The sequence below is a fragment of the Cuculus canorus genome, chromosome 18 (genome assembly GCF_017976375.1).
Source record: "Cuculus canorus isolate bCucCan1 chromosome 18, bCucCan1.pri, whole genome shotgun sequence".
NCBI lineage: Eukaryota > Metazoa > Chordata > Aves > Cuculiformes > Cuculidae > Cuculus > Cuculus canorus.
In genome coordinates, this window is record NC_071418.1 from 2460343 (window position 1) to 2478504 (window position 18162).

The window sequence follows — 18162 nt, forward strand, 5'->3', positions numbered from 1 at the left end:
GGTCTGTATCAAGAGTCCCTTACAAAAGCATTTTCTCTATCGTATTGGGAGATGAGACCTTCAGCCCAGGTTCCTGCACCCAGAAGAGCCCACATTTCATTTGTGAAATCCCATAGTCAGCAAGAAAAAGAGAATTCTGTATTTGGAAGTTCTGTAATTATGATTACAACTTCAGGCTCCATCTGGTATTTCTTGTTTTCAGATAAGAGATAGAACCTCTTTGGGGTTGCTAATAGCATTTCTTGTTTCTTTTTAGCCACGTGACACAGACAACATCATGGATCCATCCTGTAACAAGCGCGCTAAGCTTGCTTTCCTCCGAGGATGATGACGATGGAATAAGAGAGGTTCCCGGGTCCAAAAGCTGAGGACGTCTGTTGGCAAGAAGTAGTTTAGTTTCAGTGCACTAGTGAGAAGATGCACCCTTTCTAACCTACGTACCCTCTAGTCAAATGTCATGGTACCTGGTGGCATTTCTGCCCGTCAAGTCAGGGGAAGTTCTGCCAGTCTTTTAGGTAGATTTACTGATGCCACGAAAAGTGCAGGCATGGCAGAAGTCTCCCTCCAGTCCTTAACCTGTCCCGGTTTGGTGTGCGGGGGTCAGCCTTATCTCAGGGCCCAATCCAGTCTTTTCATGACTTCTGCTGGCACAACTGCACTGCCCTGAAGTGAAATGTTCACAGCTTTGACCAACATGGGAGTTAAGATCAGGCCTTTGCTTGTAATGTCGCATGGTAAATCCTAGGAAAGGGTTGACCGAGAGATGTAAGGTGAGCTTTCTCCTTCTTTTAACCAATGCCAGTGGGTGTAATGTCAATACCTTTTCTTTAACTACTGAAAACTTTGATTTTTATGAAAAAGTTATTATGACAAGTTTTGATAATAGATATTCAGCAATTTATAACAAGTATTGGAGCCTTTTAAACACTAAGATTGATGGTTCGGATTTAGAAAAATAAGTCTTTGAAAAGTTGTCATGTAAAAAGAAACAATTTTGGTAGAGGACACCATACTCTGTCAACGATATGAGGCAAGAATGAAAATCATTCTACTTTTGTACTCTGCTAAACCGACACATCCATGCCTCAGATACTTCAGGGGAAGCTGTGAAGTTTCAAGTACAATGAAACCTGTGAAACCACCTCCAGGATCAGCAGAAATCAGTCACCTCCTCAAAGTTGGTCTTTAAGTAGAACAAAATCGTTTTGTACACATTGGTGATGATTTAAAGAGGATAAAGAAAACGACAGGGGGCTACTGCGAGCTGATGAACAGGTTTCACTGTCCCTCAGTACCACGGGATGGTTTAAATCTCACAACTCACAGCACAATGTATGATGTCAGATCCATGATCATATGGAGGGCTTTTCTGGAGGCTCTTTATATATGTGAGTATGCGTAGAATCTATATGGTAGGTGTTGACTAGTGAATGAAAGACCTGAGATTTAGCCGAAGCACTGATGAATTTGTCAAAGGAAAACCCTCTGACCTTCAGTCCAAGGAGGAGAATTGGATTGTAACAGTGCGAGGAAGGCATATCTGCAGTAAAAGCAGTCTGTATTCTTTCTGGCCACACACATAAGGACTTCAGAATCTCCCTGGAAAGATTCAGTCACACCTCGGCACTTCAGCTCGCATCTATTGGCTGATACAAAGGAATGAGGCCACACAATCCCATTTTCTGAGGTCTGTCTGCAGCAGGTGTGGCTTTGGATTTAAACATCCCTGTGCTTTAAGAAATGAGTATAAAGACCAGACTCATTTGCAGTTGTGGTGCCACACTCTTGTCCTCAGCATTACAGGGCTGTGCCGAGCCAGGCACGCTGTAGCCATTGATCCTTTTGAATCAAAAAGAATAGAACTTTGTTTAAAATCCAAGTCAAGTCTCTGCTTTGAAAAGCAGCACAGCAATATCTACAGCCTGAGCTGTAGAGCACATCACCAAATGTTCTTCTGAAGGAGCAAAGTGCAGCTCACAAAAGACTTTTCTGCAGGCTTTGCTGGACGTAGATGTCAGGATATATTGAATAAATAGGAAAAGAAGTGTTTTGTACTTTTCACTAGGTTAGAACCAAATTATCCATGAATCCACCCAGGTGGTGTGGATTGGGAGGAGGAGCTTGCTCAGCAGATCCACAGTATCTTACATGTCTAAGAAACCCTCTGATAGCAACAACACACCGATGCTTCAGCCACGTTGTGCTCCAGTGGCTCCTGCATGCTTCACAGCATCCTTTGTGTTCCCCGAGAACACAACTGAAGGGGCAGAGCATGTGCTTCAGTTTCAGGGTTGGACACTGTAGAAGCATTTTTATTTAAATCCTTTTTCTGAAAAAGGCACGGGCTGACCCACAGAGGATGGATCATGTTCTGAATTCCTGTGATATTTGCTGTAGCCTTTGTAATCCTTTGGATGCTTTGTGACAGGTGTTTCAGGTCATACTTCCATGCTATCTAGGCAGCATATAGATTCCAGTTTTCTAGTTCTGTTCGACAGCTTTGTATCTCCACTTGACCCTCACAGTCTTGCTTTATTCTGCTGGTGGCTTTGCGACAGCTCACTGGGCATTTCGGAGAGGATGTTAGAAAAAGACGTTAGAAATAGATCACTGCTTCTATCTAGCTGCTTCTCCGGTGAGCGTTACCTCTGCAGCTAATCCGCTAGTTCAAATTCTCCGTTATTCAGACTACATTTTCATACCTACAATCTCCAAATGTTCCCATCTATTTTTGTACACTGGCATTCTTGTTTCCTAGGTTATTTCTCTCGATCTCCCCTTGCCTCTTCCCTTCTGTGAAATAGTTTGTGAAATTATCTTGATTAAGCTGAACTGTGAATATTGAAAAAATGGTCCTAGGATAATGTAAGAAGAATTTGTAAAGAGCAGTTGTCAAAATACGCAACACTGTAAACAACAGCTATTCATTTTTATTCCAAAATAAAAAAAAAAAATAAGTGGAAAAGAAATCAAAGTGCATGTTATATCCTTTAAAATATGGAACTACAGCTCTATAAAGGAGTGGCCATGTGGCCATAAATGATTCCTGTCTCTGTTTTCCATGTAAAGGTGACATTTGGAAAAATGCTGTTCTTGTAGACACCGGTGTTAATCTTCACCTGACATCCTACTAAATTTAAGATGGCACATTCTCCCATCGAAGCAAAGAGCTGAACACAAATACCTACACAGACATGTTAGGTACTCAGCTTCATAGGTGCTAAATAGCTTCCTTATAACGCTACTCAGCAAATTTGATGGTCCTTTCATCAACCCCACCAGATAAAGAGGACACACACATCTGTGAGCTGGAATGACAAGTGGGAAAGGCTCTCCTGAAGGGCAGCAAATGCTATTAAAACCTGTGAAATCCTAACTTTTCTGGGAACTTGATGGGATTCCGAACCCCCTGCTTAAGAAGCCTTAACACTTATCCCAAACCGAGCACCAACATTCAGTGGCCTTTTTGCAAACCCTGCGCTGAGTGACCGTTGTATTGTTCTAGCGTTAAGTCAGTAACCAAACTTCAAGTCATCTCAGAAGCCTTTGCTCAATTCTGTGCTCCTGGTCCTCGCGTATCGTCCATCCCGCCCTGCTCCGAGGAGCGTCAGCTTGAGCTTCAGCTGCTGCAGGTGAGCTCAGCCCCACCAGTTCAGACACCTCAGGCCCTGGGGGCAGGTTGGCAAAGATGTTTAGCAGCTTAAAGATGTTGATGGAGTTAATAGGAATTAGGCACCTAACCTACTTAGATGCTGCTATAAATGCTGCTAGGCATGTTTAGGTACCTAAATACCTTAGTAAATCTTTCCCCTTACTGCTTGCAATGATAGCGTACCAAAAATCAAATACTAATGAATAAAGCCTAACCTTTGTCCTCTGTAACCAGCTTTGTCTTTCCCTGGGGATTGTTTTCATGTAATACTAAAAATACCGTCCATCTCACCGGTTCTGCCATCCAGGTACTGCTCAGATTTTTTGGTGGCTTCATTATTTATTGCTTATGCTGGATGTTTTTTTTTCCCTAGACAGCGGCTGACATTGCCACGGATTTAATAGACTGATATTTTCATAACAGTCTTTTAAGATAAGTTATTTTATTGCAACATAATAGTATTAAATTGTCTTCCCACAAAGACGCAATGAGTTTTGCATCATTCATCGTTAAGTCATATAGTTGAAAAAAAGACTGGAACAGCCCAAAATCTGTTATAAATAGAACCTCCTGTTTCCAGCTACTAGGTTGGGAAGTTGAAATCTGATAATCAATACGGGGTTTGTCCTCATGGTACCGTATCTACGTCAAATCCAAACTAGTTAAAGCTGTTCAGTTAAAGAGAATATATGAAAGAAAACGCTTCTGCCGTCTGCTGCCAGTTATGTTTTGGGAAGTTGGTGTGTCCCCTGCAAATTCTGTCATGTTTGATCTGCTGTGTATGATAAAGATCTCCATCTGTGATTTACAACTTCCATGATTACCTGGGCTTAAATATGTAGAGGGTTAATTACCATCTAAGGATGTTTTCTTGCATTACAGCATATATGTCGACTGGGCTCAGCTATTCTCAGCCTAACAGAAAGGACGAGGATCTGTTCAGCAGTTCCAGTGGTGCTTGAGACACAGGATTTAGTCCAGCACCATTTCCAAAACATACTTAAGGTGTGCTCTCTTCATGTTATGAAGGATATTGATGACCTGAGATATCAAACTGCAGCCATGTGATGCCTTATTATTCACTGGGGGCTGCAAATGAGGGCGTTTGCTGAAATGATCACTTAGCTCGATAAAGACGAATCCAGTTGCTTGAGACAGTCATTATGGGGAATATCAGTCTGACTGCCAGGCTTCTTGCCTAAAAGCATAGTATGAAAAATCAGTGGGTTTGCTGCTGCTTTGGGTAAGTCCCGAGTTCACCCTGGCTGCCAAAACCACTCTCCAACTGGAAATGTATTCATCTAAGTGCTCTGCTCTTTAGCTATTAAGCAGTCAATATGTCCCTATGGCCCAATTATGATTATCATCAAGAACAATCCTTGCTGCTGCATGTGAAGAGAACCCATTAAAACATATGATTAAAATGGAAAAAGAAAATTATGTTTGTGGCCTAAAATAAAAATAGAACAATAATAGCAGCGATATGGGAAAAGAAAGGATCTTAGGAAAGGCAAAGCATTGGGGTTCCTTCTACTGTTTTCATTTTCGCTCCAAAGCCTGGTAGTGCATCACCAATCCTTTCCAACCCCAACGGTCTGAGGAAACCAAGAGCTCTGAGCTCCCCAGGGGCAGCGAAGCTTTCAGTCCCCAAGCAGCAGGCTGACCGGCATTGGCTCATCTCCAGTCTGTGCTGTTGAGGACCCCAACGTTAGTCACCATGGGAGTTACACGGTCCAAGTCAAAGAGAACCGTATATAATTGCTATCACGGCGTGAGCAGGAGCAGACAAGCCCATTAAGGAAGCTGCCTGCCACTCCAATCAAATTGTTCCTTCAAATTAAATGCAAAAGTGTTGTAAATAATAAAGAAGATCAGGAAATAGGACGCCAGCAGTGTTAGAGTATGACCATCTTATTAGATGGCTTTTTGAAAGACGCAACCAAGGGGAATCATTTTATCGTTAAAGGAAAACGTGTAAATGCAATTAATCTCATCTTGTTCATGTCTTTGCGTTCTCAGGTTTAGGAATGCAGGTTGATCACCGCAGCCTTGACTCTGCGTGTATGTGCTTAACCCATTCTGACTGTGGATGCTAAGGTGGTGATACAGCCTCTGGGGTTCCAATAACCGTTTAGAGCCCTGCAGCGAATGACATAAAACCCAGAAGCAAATCAATAGCAAATGTACACTAGCAGGAAAGTCCTGTGGCTGGCTGAGGACTGAAAAGTCAGTTTTACTGCTGTGCTCAGGGGTGGTTTGGTAGAAAATTCTGGAGTCTACGTCCAGAATTTGTTACCAGTCCAGGGTTGTTGCTGTCGCTCATCCTGACTGTTGTGTTCACACAGGTTAACCTACCCACAAGTGAAAGCAGGTTCAGGAAAGTGAAAGAAAAGGCCGTAGTAACTTCTGCCTGTTCTGAACAACTATATATTCCCTCTTAGAAGAGACTGTGTTGGCCATTGGGAATGAAGTTTGGCACCAGCACAAGCAGGTGTCACAGAGGACTCCTCCAGGCAAGGGTGAGCTGCCACCCAGAGGGGCAAGCAGAACAGCCAGGTCATCAGCAGTTTGGTTTCTGATATCGCTGTGACAAATCACTGCTCTCCAAGTAAGGAGAAGTATCTAGTTTCTTTATTTCTACAGCCAGATGGGAAAGACAAGGCCAGGGACTCTGCAGCTGGGAGTGAAGACAGTGGCACGGTCAGTGCATCATCACGTCCCTGAATCCGTAGTGCGTGAGAGGCAATTCCCGAGAAGGCTCCTTTCCAGGTAAACTTTTCTATGCTCTATAGTTTTAGATTATTGCAGTGGAAAGTCTTCAGCCACTTTTAGCCCTTAACTGCATTTAGTAGTTGTTCACAGTTACTGATGCCAACACATCCAGCTCCAACCTCCCTGCCATGCGCAGGGATACTTCCCACTGGATGAGCTGCTCCAAGCCCCATCCAGCCTTGAACATCTCCAGAGATGGGGCAGCCTGGGCCAGGGCCTCCCCACCCTCACAGCAAAACATTTCTCCCTATGATCTTACGTCAATCTCCCCTCTTTCAGCTGAAAACCTTTCCCCCTTGTCCCATCCCTGCACTCCCTGATCAAGAGCTCCTTCTCAGCTTTCCTGGAGCCCCTCTCAGTCCTGGAAGCTGCTCTAAGGTGTCTGTGGCGCTTTCTCTTCTCCAGGCTGAGCAACCCCAGCGCTCCCAGCCTGTCCTCATACGGGAGGTGCTCCAGTCCGCAAGGCTGACAACTCCCAAACATGTAAATTGAGTTTGCAGTAATCCCAAATACCTGAGCTGAGCAGCACGGCTCTGCCACGGAGGCTGAAGGTTTTGAGAGCAGGGCAGGACAGGCAGTCAGGTGGATGGACATGCCTTATGCCATGTGTCCCTGCCAGCGCTGCAGCCTAATTGGATTTCACAAATGCGACTTCTGTGTCTCTTGATCACAAAACCAAATTAAACCTCAACAAGTTTCACACAAACGCCTACCTGAAAGTTTGCCTTAAATGAAAATGATGATAGATAGTCTCGTTTCAGCTTCTCCTCTACCCCAGAAGGGGAGTAAAATGAAAACCTCCAAACTATTGCTTTAAAACAAATAAGAAAAGCCCAAGCAGCAGATCTGCTGAATTCCTGGGTGCACTGAATAAAATCAGTCATGTGATAATGATGGGATTTTCTAGAACACCTTTTAGGCATGCAATTTCTGTATTAAATCTACTCAGACATCTCTAGTACATCTGTTTCTTCTATAAAATGGGCATAACAGCTACTTTTTACAGTGCATTGACAGCGACAGATAAAAGCACAGTAATTGCTAGTAGTGACTGCTGCCTAAGAATAGATTTTCTTAGAAGTTAACCTGTCAATCTACAGTGCAGATTCTGGATAAGAACCTCAGCCATGATAGCCCTGTGCCAGTTTGTGCAGTTCTGGGAGGTAGGGGACATGTTAACGTTATGGACAACATTGGGATTCATCTCGATTCAAGCCTTCCTTGAAGCTGGATCACAAGTGGGCTGATCCGCAGCCTGCCTGAAGTCGAGGGAGGAAAGGGAGCAGAGCTCTCCCAATGAGACTGCCTGTTCCCTCTCGTTTGCTGTTAACGTGACCTGAAATCAGTCAGAGCTGCTTTAGCATCCTGGTGCAATGAGCTCCCTTCGAGGAGACAGGGAAACACCTGCTAAAATACTGGATAGCCCAGAAAGAGAGGAGCCAATCCTAGCTAGCGCCTGGGAGGATCCACAGCTCTACAGCGACAGGGTCCCAGCTGCTTTACGTGTAGCTCCCTCTCTCCCCATGTTTATTCATGAGTCGAGATGCAGAGAAGATGAAAAGGCTGCTGGCAGACTTCTCCCTGGAGTCACCACTTGAAATGGTACCACATTTCTAGGGAAGCCTCGCCTGCTCTCATAACAAGGCCGATGCTCGTGGGAACGCTGTAGTTCTGCTGTAGCTCTCAAGGCAAGCAAACATTCCCCTTATTGTCCAAACACTGAGGCACAAGGAGAAGTCACTGAACCCAATCTGCTTGGGGAAAATCCCAGAGATAGAGGGAAGTTTTACCCCTCTTGAAAAACCCAACAGCAACGTTGCGATGGATTTTCTTGGTGCCAGGTTGCTCTCCTGGTTCTCATGGCAGCTGCGTGAACTATCATAGAATGGTTTGGGTTGAAGGGACCTCAAAGCCCATCCATTCCAACCCTGCCGTGGGCAGTGATGCCTCCCACTGGATGCGATTGCTCCGAGCCACATCCAACCTGGCCGGGAACCCCTCCAGGGATGGGGCAGCCACCACTGCTCTGGGCAACCTGGGCCAGAGCCTCCCCACCTGAACAGGAGAACATTTCTTCCCAAGATCTCATCTCAATCTCCCCTCTAAAAGCTTAAACTGAACTGCTGTAAAATAGTAGCAACCCCACAAGGGATGGCGAAATGTGCATTGCTTTCACGCAGGGCTCTAGCAGAGCAAAATTCTGCTGCAGGAAACCTCCCTGACATCTTTGTTTGCAACAGGGAATGGCAGGTATTGGAGCAGAAAAAAAAACCCCATGTCTAAATGAAAGCAAAAAGACTTTGGGGAGGCACCAGCTCAGAATAGCTCCTGCCATCCCTCGTTACACCCTCGCTGCGTGAGCGGGGATGGCCGGGAACAGGCTGTCAAGGTGCTTGGTTCTCTGTCTGCAGCATCCCCGTGCTGAGGAACAGCGGTTACTCCCCTGGAGCCCCTACAGCCTGGAAAAAAACCTAAATCAGACTGATTTTTTTTTTTTTAATTTTGAGGGGAACTGTTATAAATATTGAAAAGAAATCACATCTCCTTTTTATTATACAACTGGAGAGCTTAATTTTTTTTCTTCAGCTCATTTGCAGACTTCCCTTAGTGCTGCCTGCACTGGTGCCTTCCATGAGGGCGTCTCAAGTGCTGAAATGTGCTGAAATTCCCCAAGTGAACCAAAAGCACCACATTCCATGTCTGTCCTGCACTGTGTGTCAGAGCTACACGCTCCTCACCTGTGCAGAGTTTACTCTGTGTTAAAATTTACAATCCACTTCAGATGACAGCGAGTCTGACATTTAAAATAACACCAGTGTCACCTTTTCAGTGACAGTGGCACAGACCCTGATGGACGCTTTTCTGATCCTTGGGATGGAAATAGAATAGTTTGGCAGATCATTTTGATTTTAAAGCCCACAGGCTCTGTGGCAGTGAGATAGAGCACCTGAGAAATTTCAACAGCCTAGTGAGAGAGAGTTTTAGTAGAGATTACTCATGAGCTTCTAATCTTCACATCACAAAGCCTTTGACTGACTTCCAAAGGACCTCAGTGCGACCTGTAAGTCAACCAATCTCACCTACCAGCAGCCCCACCTACCAGTAACCCACAGCAACCAAGGTTTCATGCAGGACAGCATCTTGCACAGGTTCCCTGCCCAAGCTGCACTGGGCAGCAGGCAGAATGCCTTTACCCCCCGTGATGGGCTGAGGATGGCCTGGCTCTCAACAAGCACCCAGCAGGATCAAACCCTCCAAATCTTAACTGGGATCCAGGCAGTTCAGATTTCTTATGATGAGCAGTCATTAGGCTGTTTGTGCTAGCAAAGTGCAGAGATCCGGAACGACCGAGATCAATGCCAACGCTGTTACTAAGCAGATGTCATCTCCAGACCTCTGAAGCTCGTGAGCAGGGCTTGAGAGAGCAACAAGAGGCTGTTATTGCGAGATTCGGAGAAATATAATGTACTGCTACAGGACTTATTACTGGAAACAAGTACATGGTTGTTGTGTACAAGAGGCTTCTAATCTGTCAATGTCATAAAGGACCTCATTACCTTATTTATATATGAAATCACACTGCTAACTCCTGTGAATATTCGCCTGGGATACAGATGTTACTCTCAAGATCCTCATCCTGCTCCTACAGGAAAACAATGAGACAACAGTGACAGAAACTGTGTGACTGGTCCAAGGCCACACAGCAAGTGGTGGCAGAGAGATGAGCACTACTGCTGCAACCCCTGTGCTGAGCTGTGCTGATGCGGGGAGACTCCAGATCAGGTGTAAAGGTTTAAGATGGAAGAAAACTTTATTCTCCAAACACAGTATCAAAAAGACGGTTCAGAACTATTCCACCTTATAACACATGGAGGATCATATGCAGTGATGAAAGCTCCTGGACTGCATGTAAGATAAACATCAGATTTAGCTCTGCGCCAGTCAGTGATGCAAGGCTCTTCCCAACCAGCTGGGGCCTCGATCTTGGAGCTTAAAACCCAAATATAAGGGATTGTAAACAGACAGAGAAGGAACACATTTCTCAGGCCCATGACAGGAGTACGTGACGCAGGTAACTGTGAGAGCCCAGCACGCCAGTAGCTCTGGGGTGCCTGGATCTAACACCTACTGCTCAAGCAAAGCCAAATAACAAGGCAGCAGGACCCTGCTTGCAGAAAGGACAGATTTTCCCAGGAAGATCTCATAATATAACAGTAGACAAGTCAGATAACAGCCAAAAAATGAGATAATAGTGCTGGATGTCCGAGCAAAGCATCAGAGACGGGTTCCAAAAATCTCATCCAAAAGCCCAGAGCAGCTGTGGTTTTGTTTCTGTCTCATGGAAGCTCCTGTGCCACAGAGGCACTTCAGTGCCCGCTGGCTCCAGTTCTCACCGGGACAGTGAGGAAGGAGTATCCCAAGGAGCAAAAAAACAATCACTCGGTTGTACAAGTGCAAAATATGGTGAAAAGCTGATAGTAGTTAGATGGAGTTAGTGGATGAAACGCTGTATCCATGGTATCTAAGAAGGTGACTCATGTCACCGCTATAAATACTAACTTGCTTGCAAAGAATATATTCTAGTAAAATCTGCATTTGCATAACAAGCTCATGCTTGTTCCACCTCTTACAGCGTTAAGTGCATCTCTCGGTATGAGATGCTGGTGTAAAGCAGCTGAGGCACGAAGAGGAGCTGTGCTCCACACGCTCGGCCTCTCCTTCCTCAGCTGGTGGCACTGGGGATGACCAGCAGGCAGCGGTCCCTGGGCTGAGCGTGTTATCCTGTGCATCAAACCGGTGAGGAAATCTCTTTGTGCACATTTCAAGAGCTTCATGCAGTAACTGTAAATCAAAATGTTTGCTTCACACAGAACCAAGTCACTGACTCCCCTCTGACCTCATTAGCACTTTAAGCCCTTAAGAATGTAGTGATGCCACCTGGAAAGAAAGGAAGCTGCAAAGGATAACCATTAAATAGCTGTGTGCCAGCTTGTTTGGCTCTTTCCTAGGAAGCAACACCATTAGAGCAGAACATCTGGAAGTTCCTAGAAGAAACAACAGACCTCTTAAGGTAAAGCCATCAGGCAATGTGGAATTCACATCAGCAAATAGCTGTGGATGTTTGCGCTTGGAGACAAGGCTGGGACTTGCCTCTTTAGGGAAAAACATGAAAAAAAAAAGAAAGGCAGCCTCTCCAACTTGACAGAAGCTGTTCGCTTCTCAGGTGCCCCTGAAATAAATGCAAAGCTGTTTATAGGTTTCAGAATGTGCTGCTCCCCTCGCTAATTTAATGAGCAGAGAGCAGCACTCCCTCTCTTCTCCTGGCCAAACGCTGAGGGATGTGAGTAACTGGGGAAGAGAGGATTGTGTTTGTGGCTGCTCTGTGGCCAGAGGTCTCTAAGTGATATAAATAGACTTTAAATATACTGAATTCTTAATGATTTTTAGGAGATACAAATAACTTTCTAATTACCAGAACCTTCTTTGCTCCCCTTGTTTAAGTTCCCTAACTTGGTGAAAGTGGGAAATGGTCAGAAAGCTGAGATGGTTACTTTACAATGCTTTGGAAAAAATAGCATTAGACCAGCACTTCTCCATCCAGGGTCACAAACCAGATGAAATGTGGCTGCTTGGGTAGATTTTTGTGTGCGTTATTGTGTGTCTTGGAAGTCTGATAAAATGAAGAGATATCCAAATTGGAATCCATTACTCTGTACCTTTTCTAAACCCTGTAATTTCACAGTATATTATTTTTTTTTCCTAGATTAGGTTAAATCAAGTGCTGTTACACACAACAGAAAAAGCATGGGTAGAGGGTATTCCAACATTGCTGTGAACATCTGTTCTGAGTTACCAAAATTCCAGCTGAAAAACAAATATTTCCACTAGAAATCAACCAAAACATTATCCTGAGTGTTGTAACAGATGCAAAACGATGTTGGCTCCCTCTGCCCTGCGGTCTGGCTCTTTCCTTAAAGTTGCCGTGAATATATTTATTTACACACTTCAAGAAATACACATTTGAAATGGCTGTTTAAGCTTACTTAGGACGGGACTGATGTTAGTTCAGAGCTAACGGTCAGTTGATAGCCTGTCTTATTAACTGTAGCTGCTACCAATTAGCATAAACTCTAGTTACAGCTTTCCAGATAAACACTCGAAGTTCTGCTGAAGTGTTCTGATCACTTCAACCCAGCACTGCCAGAACTGATGACCTGGAGTTTGCGAAAGGGTTAGTATTTGCTTTGGGGTTTCTATCCATTCTGCTCTGGTGTCCTTTGGTGGGTTTGTTACTGCTGCTGCTCCTCATCTTTAGTCTCATGAGCAAAATCAATCAAAAGGGACGTTGATTTAGCTGGAATAAAGAAATAAGAATTACTTACTAAAGAAGAAACTTGGAAGAAAGCTTTGCAGGAGATTTCCTGATTAACGGTCACAGAATGTGAAGAAAATGGGTTGTTGAGGCAGAAGCTGCAGTTCCGTGCTTTGAGGTGTTAAATAGCATTAAGCTGCATCTGAGTAGCTCTGATTAAAGACGCCTTCCTATTTTGAGATATTTCATATGTAACAGGTAAGCCAGAGCTATGGTATCATAAATAACAAGAAAATCTCAGGGGGAGGGGGGAAAGGGGAAGAGAAGAGTCCTTTCGGTTTATCCCTCTATGAACAAAATCTACTTTGGGGGAAGAAAAAACGCTGTGTTTTGAGGATGACGTCTTATACTGGTTAATAATTTTCTGTCTTAAATGCTTGGAGAAGAACACTGTGTGTAGACTAAATATAACCGTGCCTTTTGTGCTGGTTGGGAAATGGGAGCCACAGGCTGGTTATCCAGCCCACAAACAATAGGAACACATGCTCCATCCGAAGATGTGAGGATGGCAAATGGAGCACTCGGGGGAAGGAAAAGGGCCCAGCTCACGCTGCCACCGCAACAGCGGCGTGTGTCGGACTGGGGCTTCCAGGAGGCTCTGTCAATGTGAGAGGACATCATATGGGGGTTCTATTCCCCTCCAGAGACGTCAAAGGGATTATAAAAGTCTAGAACCACGTTTTCTAAAGGCAATTTGTTAATTAAGACATACATATATTTAAAGAATGTGTATTTTGTTCAAAATTTCTATTTGTAAAGAGATTGAAACACATGCTATATGCAGTAGGCTGCATCCCATTTATGGCATTATAAATTTGCTTTATATGTTGTTAATTAGACCCAATTTAGGCCTCGAAAAGAAAAATCTCATTAAAATTCTGATTAGTGATGTTGGCGAGCAGCCATCTATAAGCCTCTATTTTTTTTTCCTTTGGTAAGTTTGAAACCGCTATAACAAACAGCAAAAGTAAGATCACAGCCTTCTTTCTCATGCCAATCCACATCATATATTCTCCAGGTCAAAGCCATTTAAGGGAAAATACAGGAGGAGGATGTCTTTATTTCCTAGCTTACATGCTGTCAAATGGCTATAGAGAACTCTTTAAGTATGTTTATGCCCTTTGGCAGTTTAAAATAATAAAACAAAAATACAAACAAAACCCAAACCCTTGCTTATGAAAATGCTGATTGTGAGCCTACAAAATCAACTTAACCTGCCAGGCAATTAATTAATGATTTTCTTCAAGAGGACTTAAAAAACGTATGGGAATAAAAATAATACAAAGCTGGCTTAATATTAAACTGGTTATGTTTGATGTTTTGAATATAGCTTCTTGCTTGATGCTTTCAATACAGCTTATAGGGTAAATGCCTGGCCAGGAAAACATTCGGACAAGAATACTTTTAGTCCAAATGCAGTTAATCATGCACCCACATTACTGCAGATCAGGGCAGATAACTTTAAAAGAAAATATGACATTAAGAAAAATAAAAAGGCAACTCAAAGGCAGAATAAAGCAACAAACAATAGCAAAGCCTGTGTGCTTCCTTGTGCTCACATGTATATTGAAGGCTTATTATGATACAGCTGCCGGCTACCATTGTATTCATCTCAATTAAGTTCAACATTTCACTTCAATGCATAAAAACAACTTTACAAGCTGACAGCACAAAGCTGAATGCTGTTTCAAACGGCAAATATTATGCATCTCTTTCAGCGTACGTCTCTTCTGTACACATCTGTCCTCGCAGGAGACGTTAGCAATCAGCCCGTTCTTTCAGAAGATGAAGCGGGGAGCGGGACTTTTGCAGAGCTGCTGACTCCAGCGGAAAAGAGAGGCGGGAGGACTTGTGGTTTGAACACTCCGAATCTGCTCCTTTCCCTTGGAGCACAATCCCCAGTGTGCAACTGCTCCATCCTGCGTCACAGCACGCGGCACCCCTGGACACTGGTAAGACAAAGCCAACATATCATTATGAGAAAACACCTCCTTTTCCTTTTGATAAACGCAGAACCATATGACTGAAGTGCAGCTTGGGGATACTCTGGATCAATAAAGCTGGGTCTGTGATTGAATATACATTAAAAAAACCCAAGTTACTAATACTCCTTTTATTTTTCCCCAAGCCCTTTTAAACTAATCTTTAGAGATCTAATCCAACTGCCTGTACCAAGTAAAGCAGGGAGATACACACGCAGAACCCAGGGAACATTTGCCTCTTAAGACAGTGTTCGTTGTTATCCTGTCTCTGTTGCTTTATGGTATTTGCATAAGTAGGTTTCCAGAAGCCTGGTACGCTGGTATTTGACAAATTCAATGTGCATACTCTGACACTGAGATAGCAACTAGTTTCCAAAAGAAATTTCTGATGACAGATTTAAAAGAGAATAAAATGGGCCACAAGAGAGATGGTAACTGAGCAGAACCGCCCTGGCTGGGCTAAGGAAGGGCACTGCAGCTCGACACGAGCTGAAAGTGGGAGTACAGTAAAAAAGAGGAGGGAACCCCAAACCAGCCTCATCTGCAAGGCTTAATGAATCTAAACCCACAGGATAAACTGCATAGGGATCAGTAATGTGTGTTTCTGCACTACTTGCTGCTCTTTTTAAATATATGCAGCTACAATGACACTTTATTAAGGACACACAGCAGGACTTTAACGCCTTTATGTCTAGCAGCCTGATAGCTGTCTGTAGGAATTTTCCCGGTTTTCTGCAGAAGGTCAGGCTTCCTTGCCAAAGATGAGAGGTTCACCACATTGCATGGGTTCTTAATCTATGCCCATGGCATTAAAAAACAGTTTGCAATTTTCTTTTAAATTATTCTCTTAAGAAAGAAACCTGAGAGCAAGGTGGGTGTCACAGAACTGATCACAGAAGTGCAGGGCAGAAAGAAATGCCAAGTTTAGGGCAGCTTCACAAGCCTGAAGCACAGGGTCCTACTCACTCCAGTGACTTTGACAGACCTCATTGAAGACCATGGGGTTTCAGTATCAAGGTCTCCCGATCCAGATCTGATAAACCTATGCACGCAGAACACTTCAGGCTAAATTCAGCCTGACCTTCCCCAGCACCGCGCCTCCAGCAAGCTCTCTGAAAACAGCCATTTGAAGTCAGAGAAATCTGGGTCATTGACTTCAATAGAAACTCTGAATAAGGAGGAGATGCTCAGCTCCTGCACCTTTAACTCCTCTGTTACAGCTCTGCCTGGGGATGGGCTGTTTTAATCTGTGCTCGTGGGTGCTCTTCTATCTCCAGTAAAAGCAATGCCAACTTCCAAAATCAAACAGCCTGAGCATGTAAGAACAGCTTTCTGCAGCATGCAAGCCAAAAGTGAGAAAGGAAGAGGAATGGAGTGCAGGGGAATATATGGAAAGATCAAGTTGTTTCTCCCATTGGCACCAGCTGGGAGTTGTCCTTATTCAGGGGAAGTCAACTGCAAAACAGCCTGGCTACTCCCTTATCGCTTGTCTCAATCCGGTTCTGTCATCTGGCTGGTTACACCTACTGGGTCTAAATAATTCACTCGGGCACCGGGGGCAGTAGGTGCGTGAAATGGGCTTGAGAGGCTGGTTAATGCTTTACAAGGTCAGGGTTGCTTTAAAAAGCATAGCAGAGAATTTGTTCCAAAAATGTAGTCATCGCTGAGAGTAACACTCGCTGAGTTCAAACCAGGTCAGCTGCCCAGGCAAGTACGTGTATTTGATCTACTGTCATGGTAAAGGCTGACTGTAAACCTTGGCAGAGAAAATTATTAATCTTTCAACTCCTAGCACATAAGCAATTACTAGTAATACCTATTTTTCTGAGAATTGGAATGCCTTTTGGAACAACCCCAGATTACTTAAGAGAAGTTCCTCTGCCATCACCCAAAAGCAGTTCCAAACCTGTCTCTCTCACATTCAATTAAACTCAAAAAAAAAAAAAAAAAAGGAAGGCGGGGGCAGATCATGGTTCATTCAACAAGCATTTTTCCTCTTGCGAGGAGCCACAGCCGCTCGCTCAGCTGCACACCACGTGGACAACAAACATCAATTTTTAAGCAATTCAGTGCTGTTGGTAGCAGCTTTTACTTGGAAAGCCAAGCCAAGCTGCTTCCAGAACCTCTGCGATGGCGAAGGAAGTAGGGATCAAGCTTTGCTTCTCAGTGCTTCTCAACCTTGTCTTCAAAAGGTGCTGCTTTGGGCTCCAGTGAAGGTGTGGGTACTCAGTTGCACTCATGTGGCTTTTTATGTACCTCCAAGTTACACATCACACATAGCTGGAAATGTACGACTGTCTGAGGCCAGCCTGGGAATGTTTCACTGGTTTAGGATAAATGAGAACTAAACCAAAGGCTGGACCTTGAGTCTCTTCAAATTCTCTCCTCTGTTTTTTTTTGGGGGGTGCATCTCACTCAATCCTTCCATCCACTGTTTTGGCTCCTCAGGGGCTGAGGAGGGGTCACCCTGTAGGTATTTAAGGTACTCTTAAGTCATTTGCTTTTACCAATGTTCTGTGCCTTGACCCAAAAGCCTGGTCTCCTGCATTATTTATCCTCTCTCTCCGCCTTGTAGCTTGTTTCCCTTCCCCCTGCTTTTGCAATTTTCTTCGGACAAAACATATTTAAAAGAAAGTGACTTAACAGAGGGATTAAATGCCACTGGCTGTCCAGCTGTGCCTGTTTGCATACCTGACCAGAGGAGGCTTTGCTGAAGTTGGAGAGCTTTCTCCAACCGTGCTTGCAGCACTGGCTTCTATTAAACAATGAGACAGAATGAGACAGTCAGAGAAAAGGATTGGATTCTTCAGACCAATCTATATTTAAATATGTACAGAGCTCTCAATTAGCAGCTGACTGTGAGGTACCTGTCTGCTGGCACAGGATTGGTATCTTTCCATCTATCGGTATCGACATTTATGCTGAGCTGTGATTATTGCACACTCCTCCTGCCCCACTTTTGTCTGTGTTTACAGAGAGGATACAAGCAGGTCCTCTGGAAGATACTGGTTAGATTTTTATCTGTAAAGAAAATGTTCACTGGAGTTTTCTGTATAGGGAAGAAAAACTGCGATTTGGTTTCCAGTAGGAATTTCAGAACAGAATTCCCAATTAGCATTACAAGCTATGCAAATGCAATAAATTAAGAGCAACTGCATAAACAGTGGAAAAAGCACAGTTCTTATCAACTACACTGAATGTTGGTTTTTTTTTCCTAAAACAAGCAGTAGCTCCTTTGTAAAACATGCTTAAAGTAACTTCAGTGTGGAAATAACTTCAGTGACTCCACAGAGGCCACAGAGATGATCTGCAGGCTGCAGCAGCTCCCGCAGAGGACAGGCTGAGAGAGTTGGGATTGTTCAGCCTGGAGGAGAGAAGGCAGC

The 18162-nt window shown here is 44.0% G+C and overlaps 1 protein-coding gene and 1 long non-coding RNA gene across 3 annotated transcripts in view; both read left to right on the forward strand.

Annotated features, from left to right (window-relative positions):
• The window catches only part of STXBP4 (syntaxin binding protein 4), a 67693-nt gene extending 63742 nt beyond the window's left edge, over positions 1–3951 (forward strand). The window contains exon 24 of one of the 2 annotated variants that reach the window (XM_054083439.1): positions 257–3589. In XM_054083439.1, the coding sequence (XP_053939414.1) occupies positions 257–368 (112 nt within the window). In that variant the 3' untranslated portion in view covers positions 369–3589. Of the gene's footprint in view, positions 1–256 lie in introns of both variants that reach the window. The other variant, XM_009563925.2, reaches the window with a different exon arrangement.
• A 1640-nt stretch (positions 3952–5591) lies between these two features.
• On the forward strand, positions 5592–18162 carry LOC128853989 (uncharacterized). The gene is made up of 3 exons (XR_008452861.1): positions 5592–6171; positions 6296–6421; positions 14516–18162. It is a non-coding gene; the product is annotated as an uncharacterized LOC128853989 (long non-coding RNA).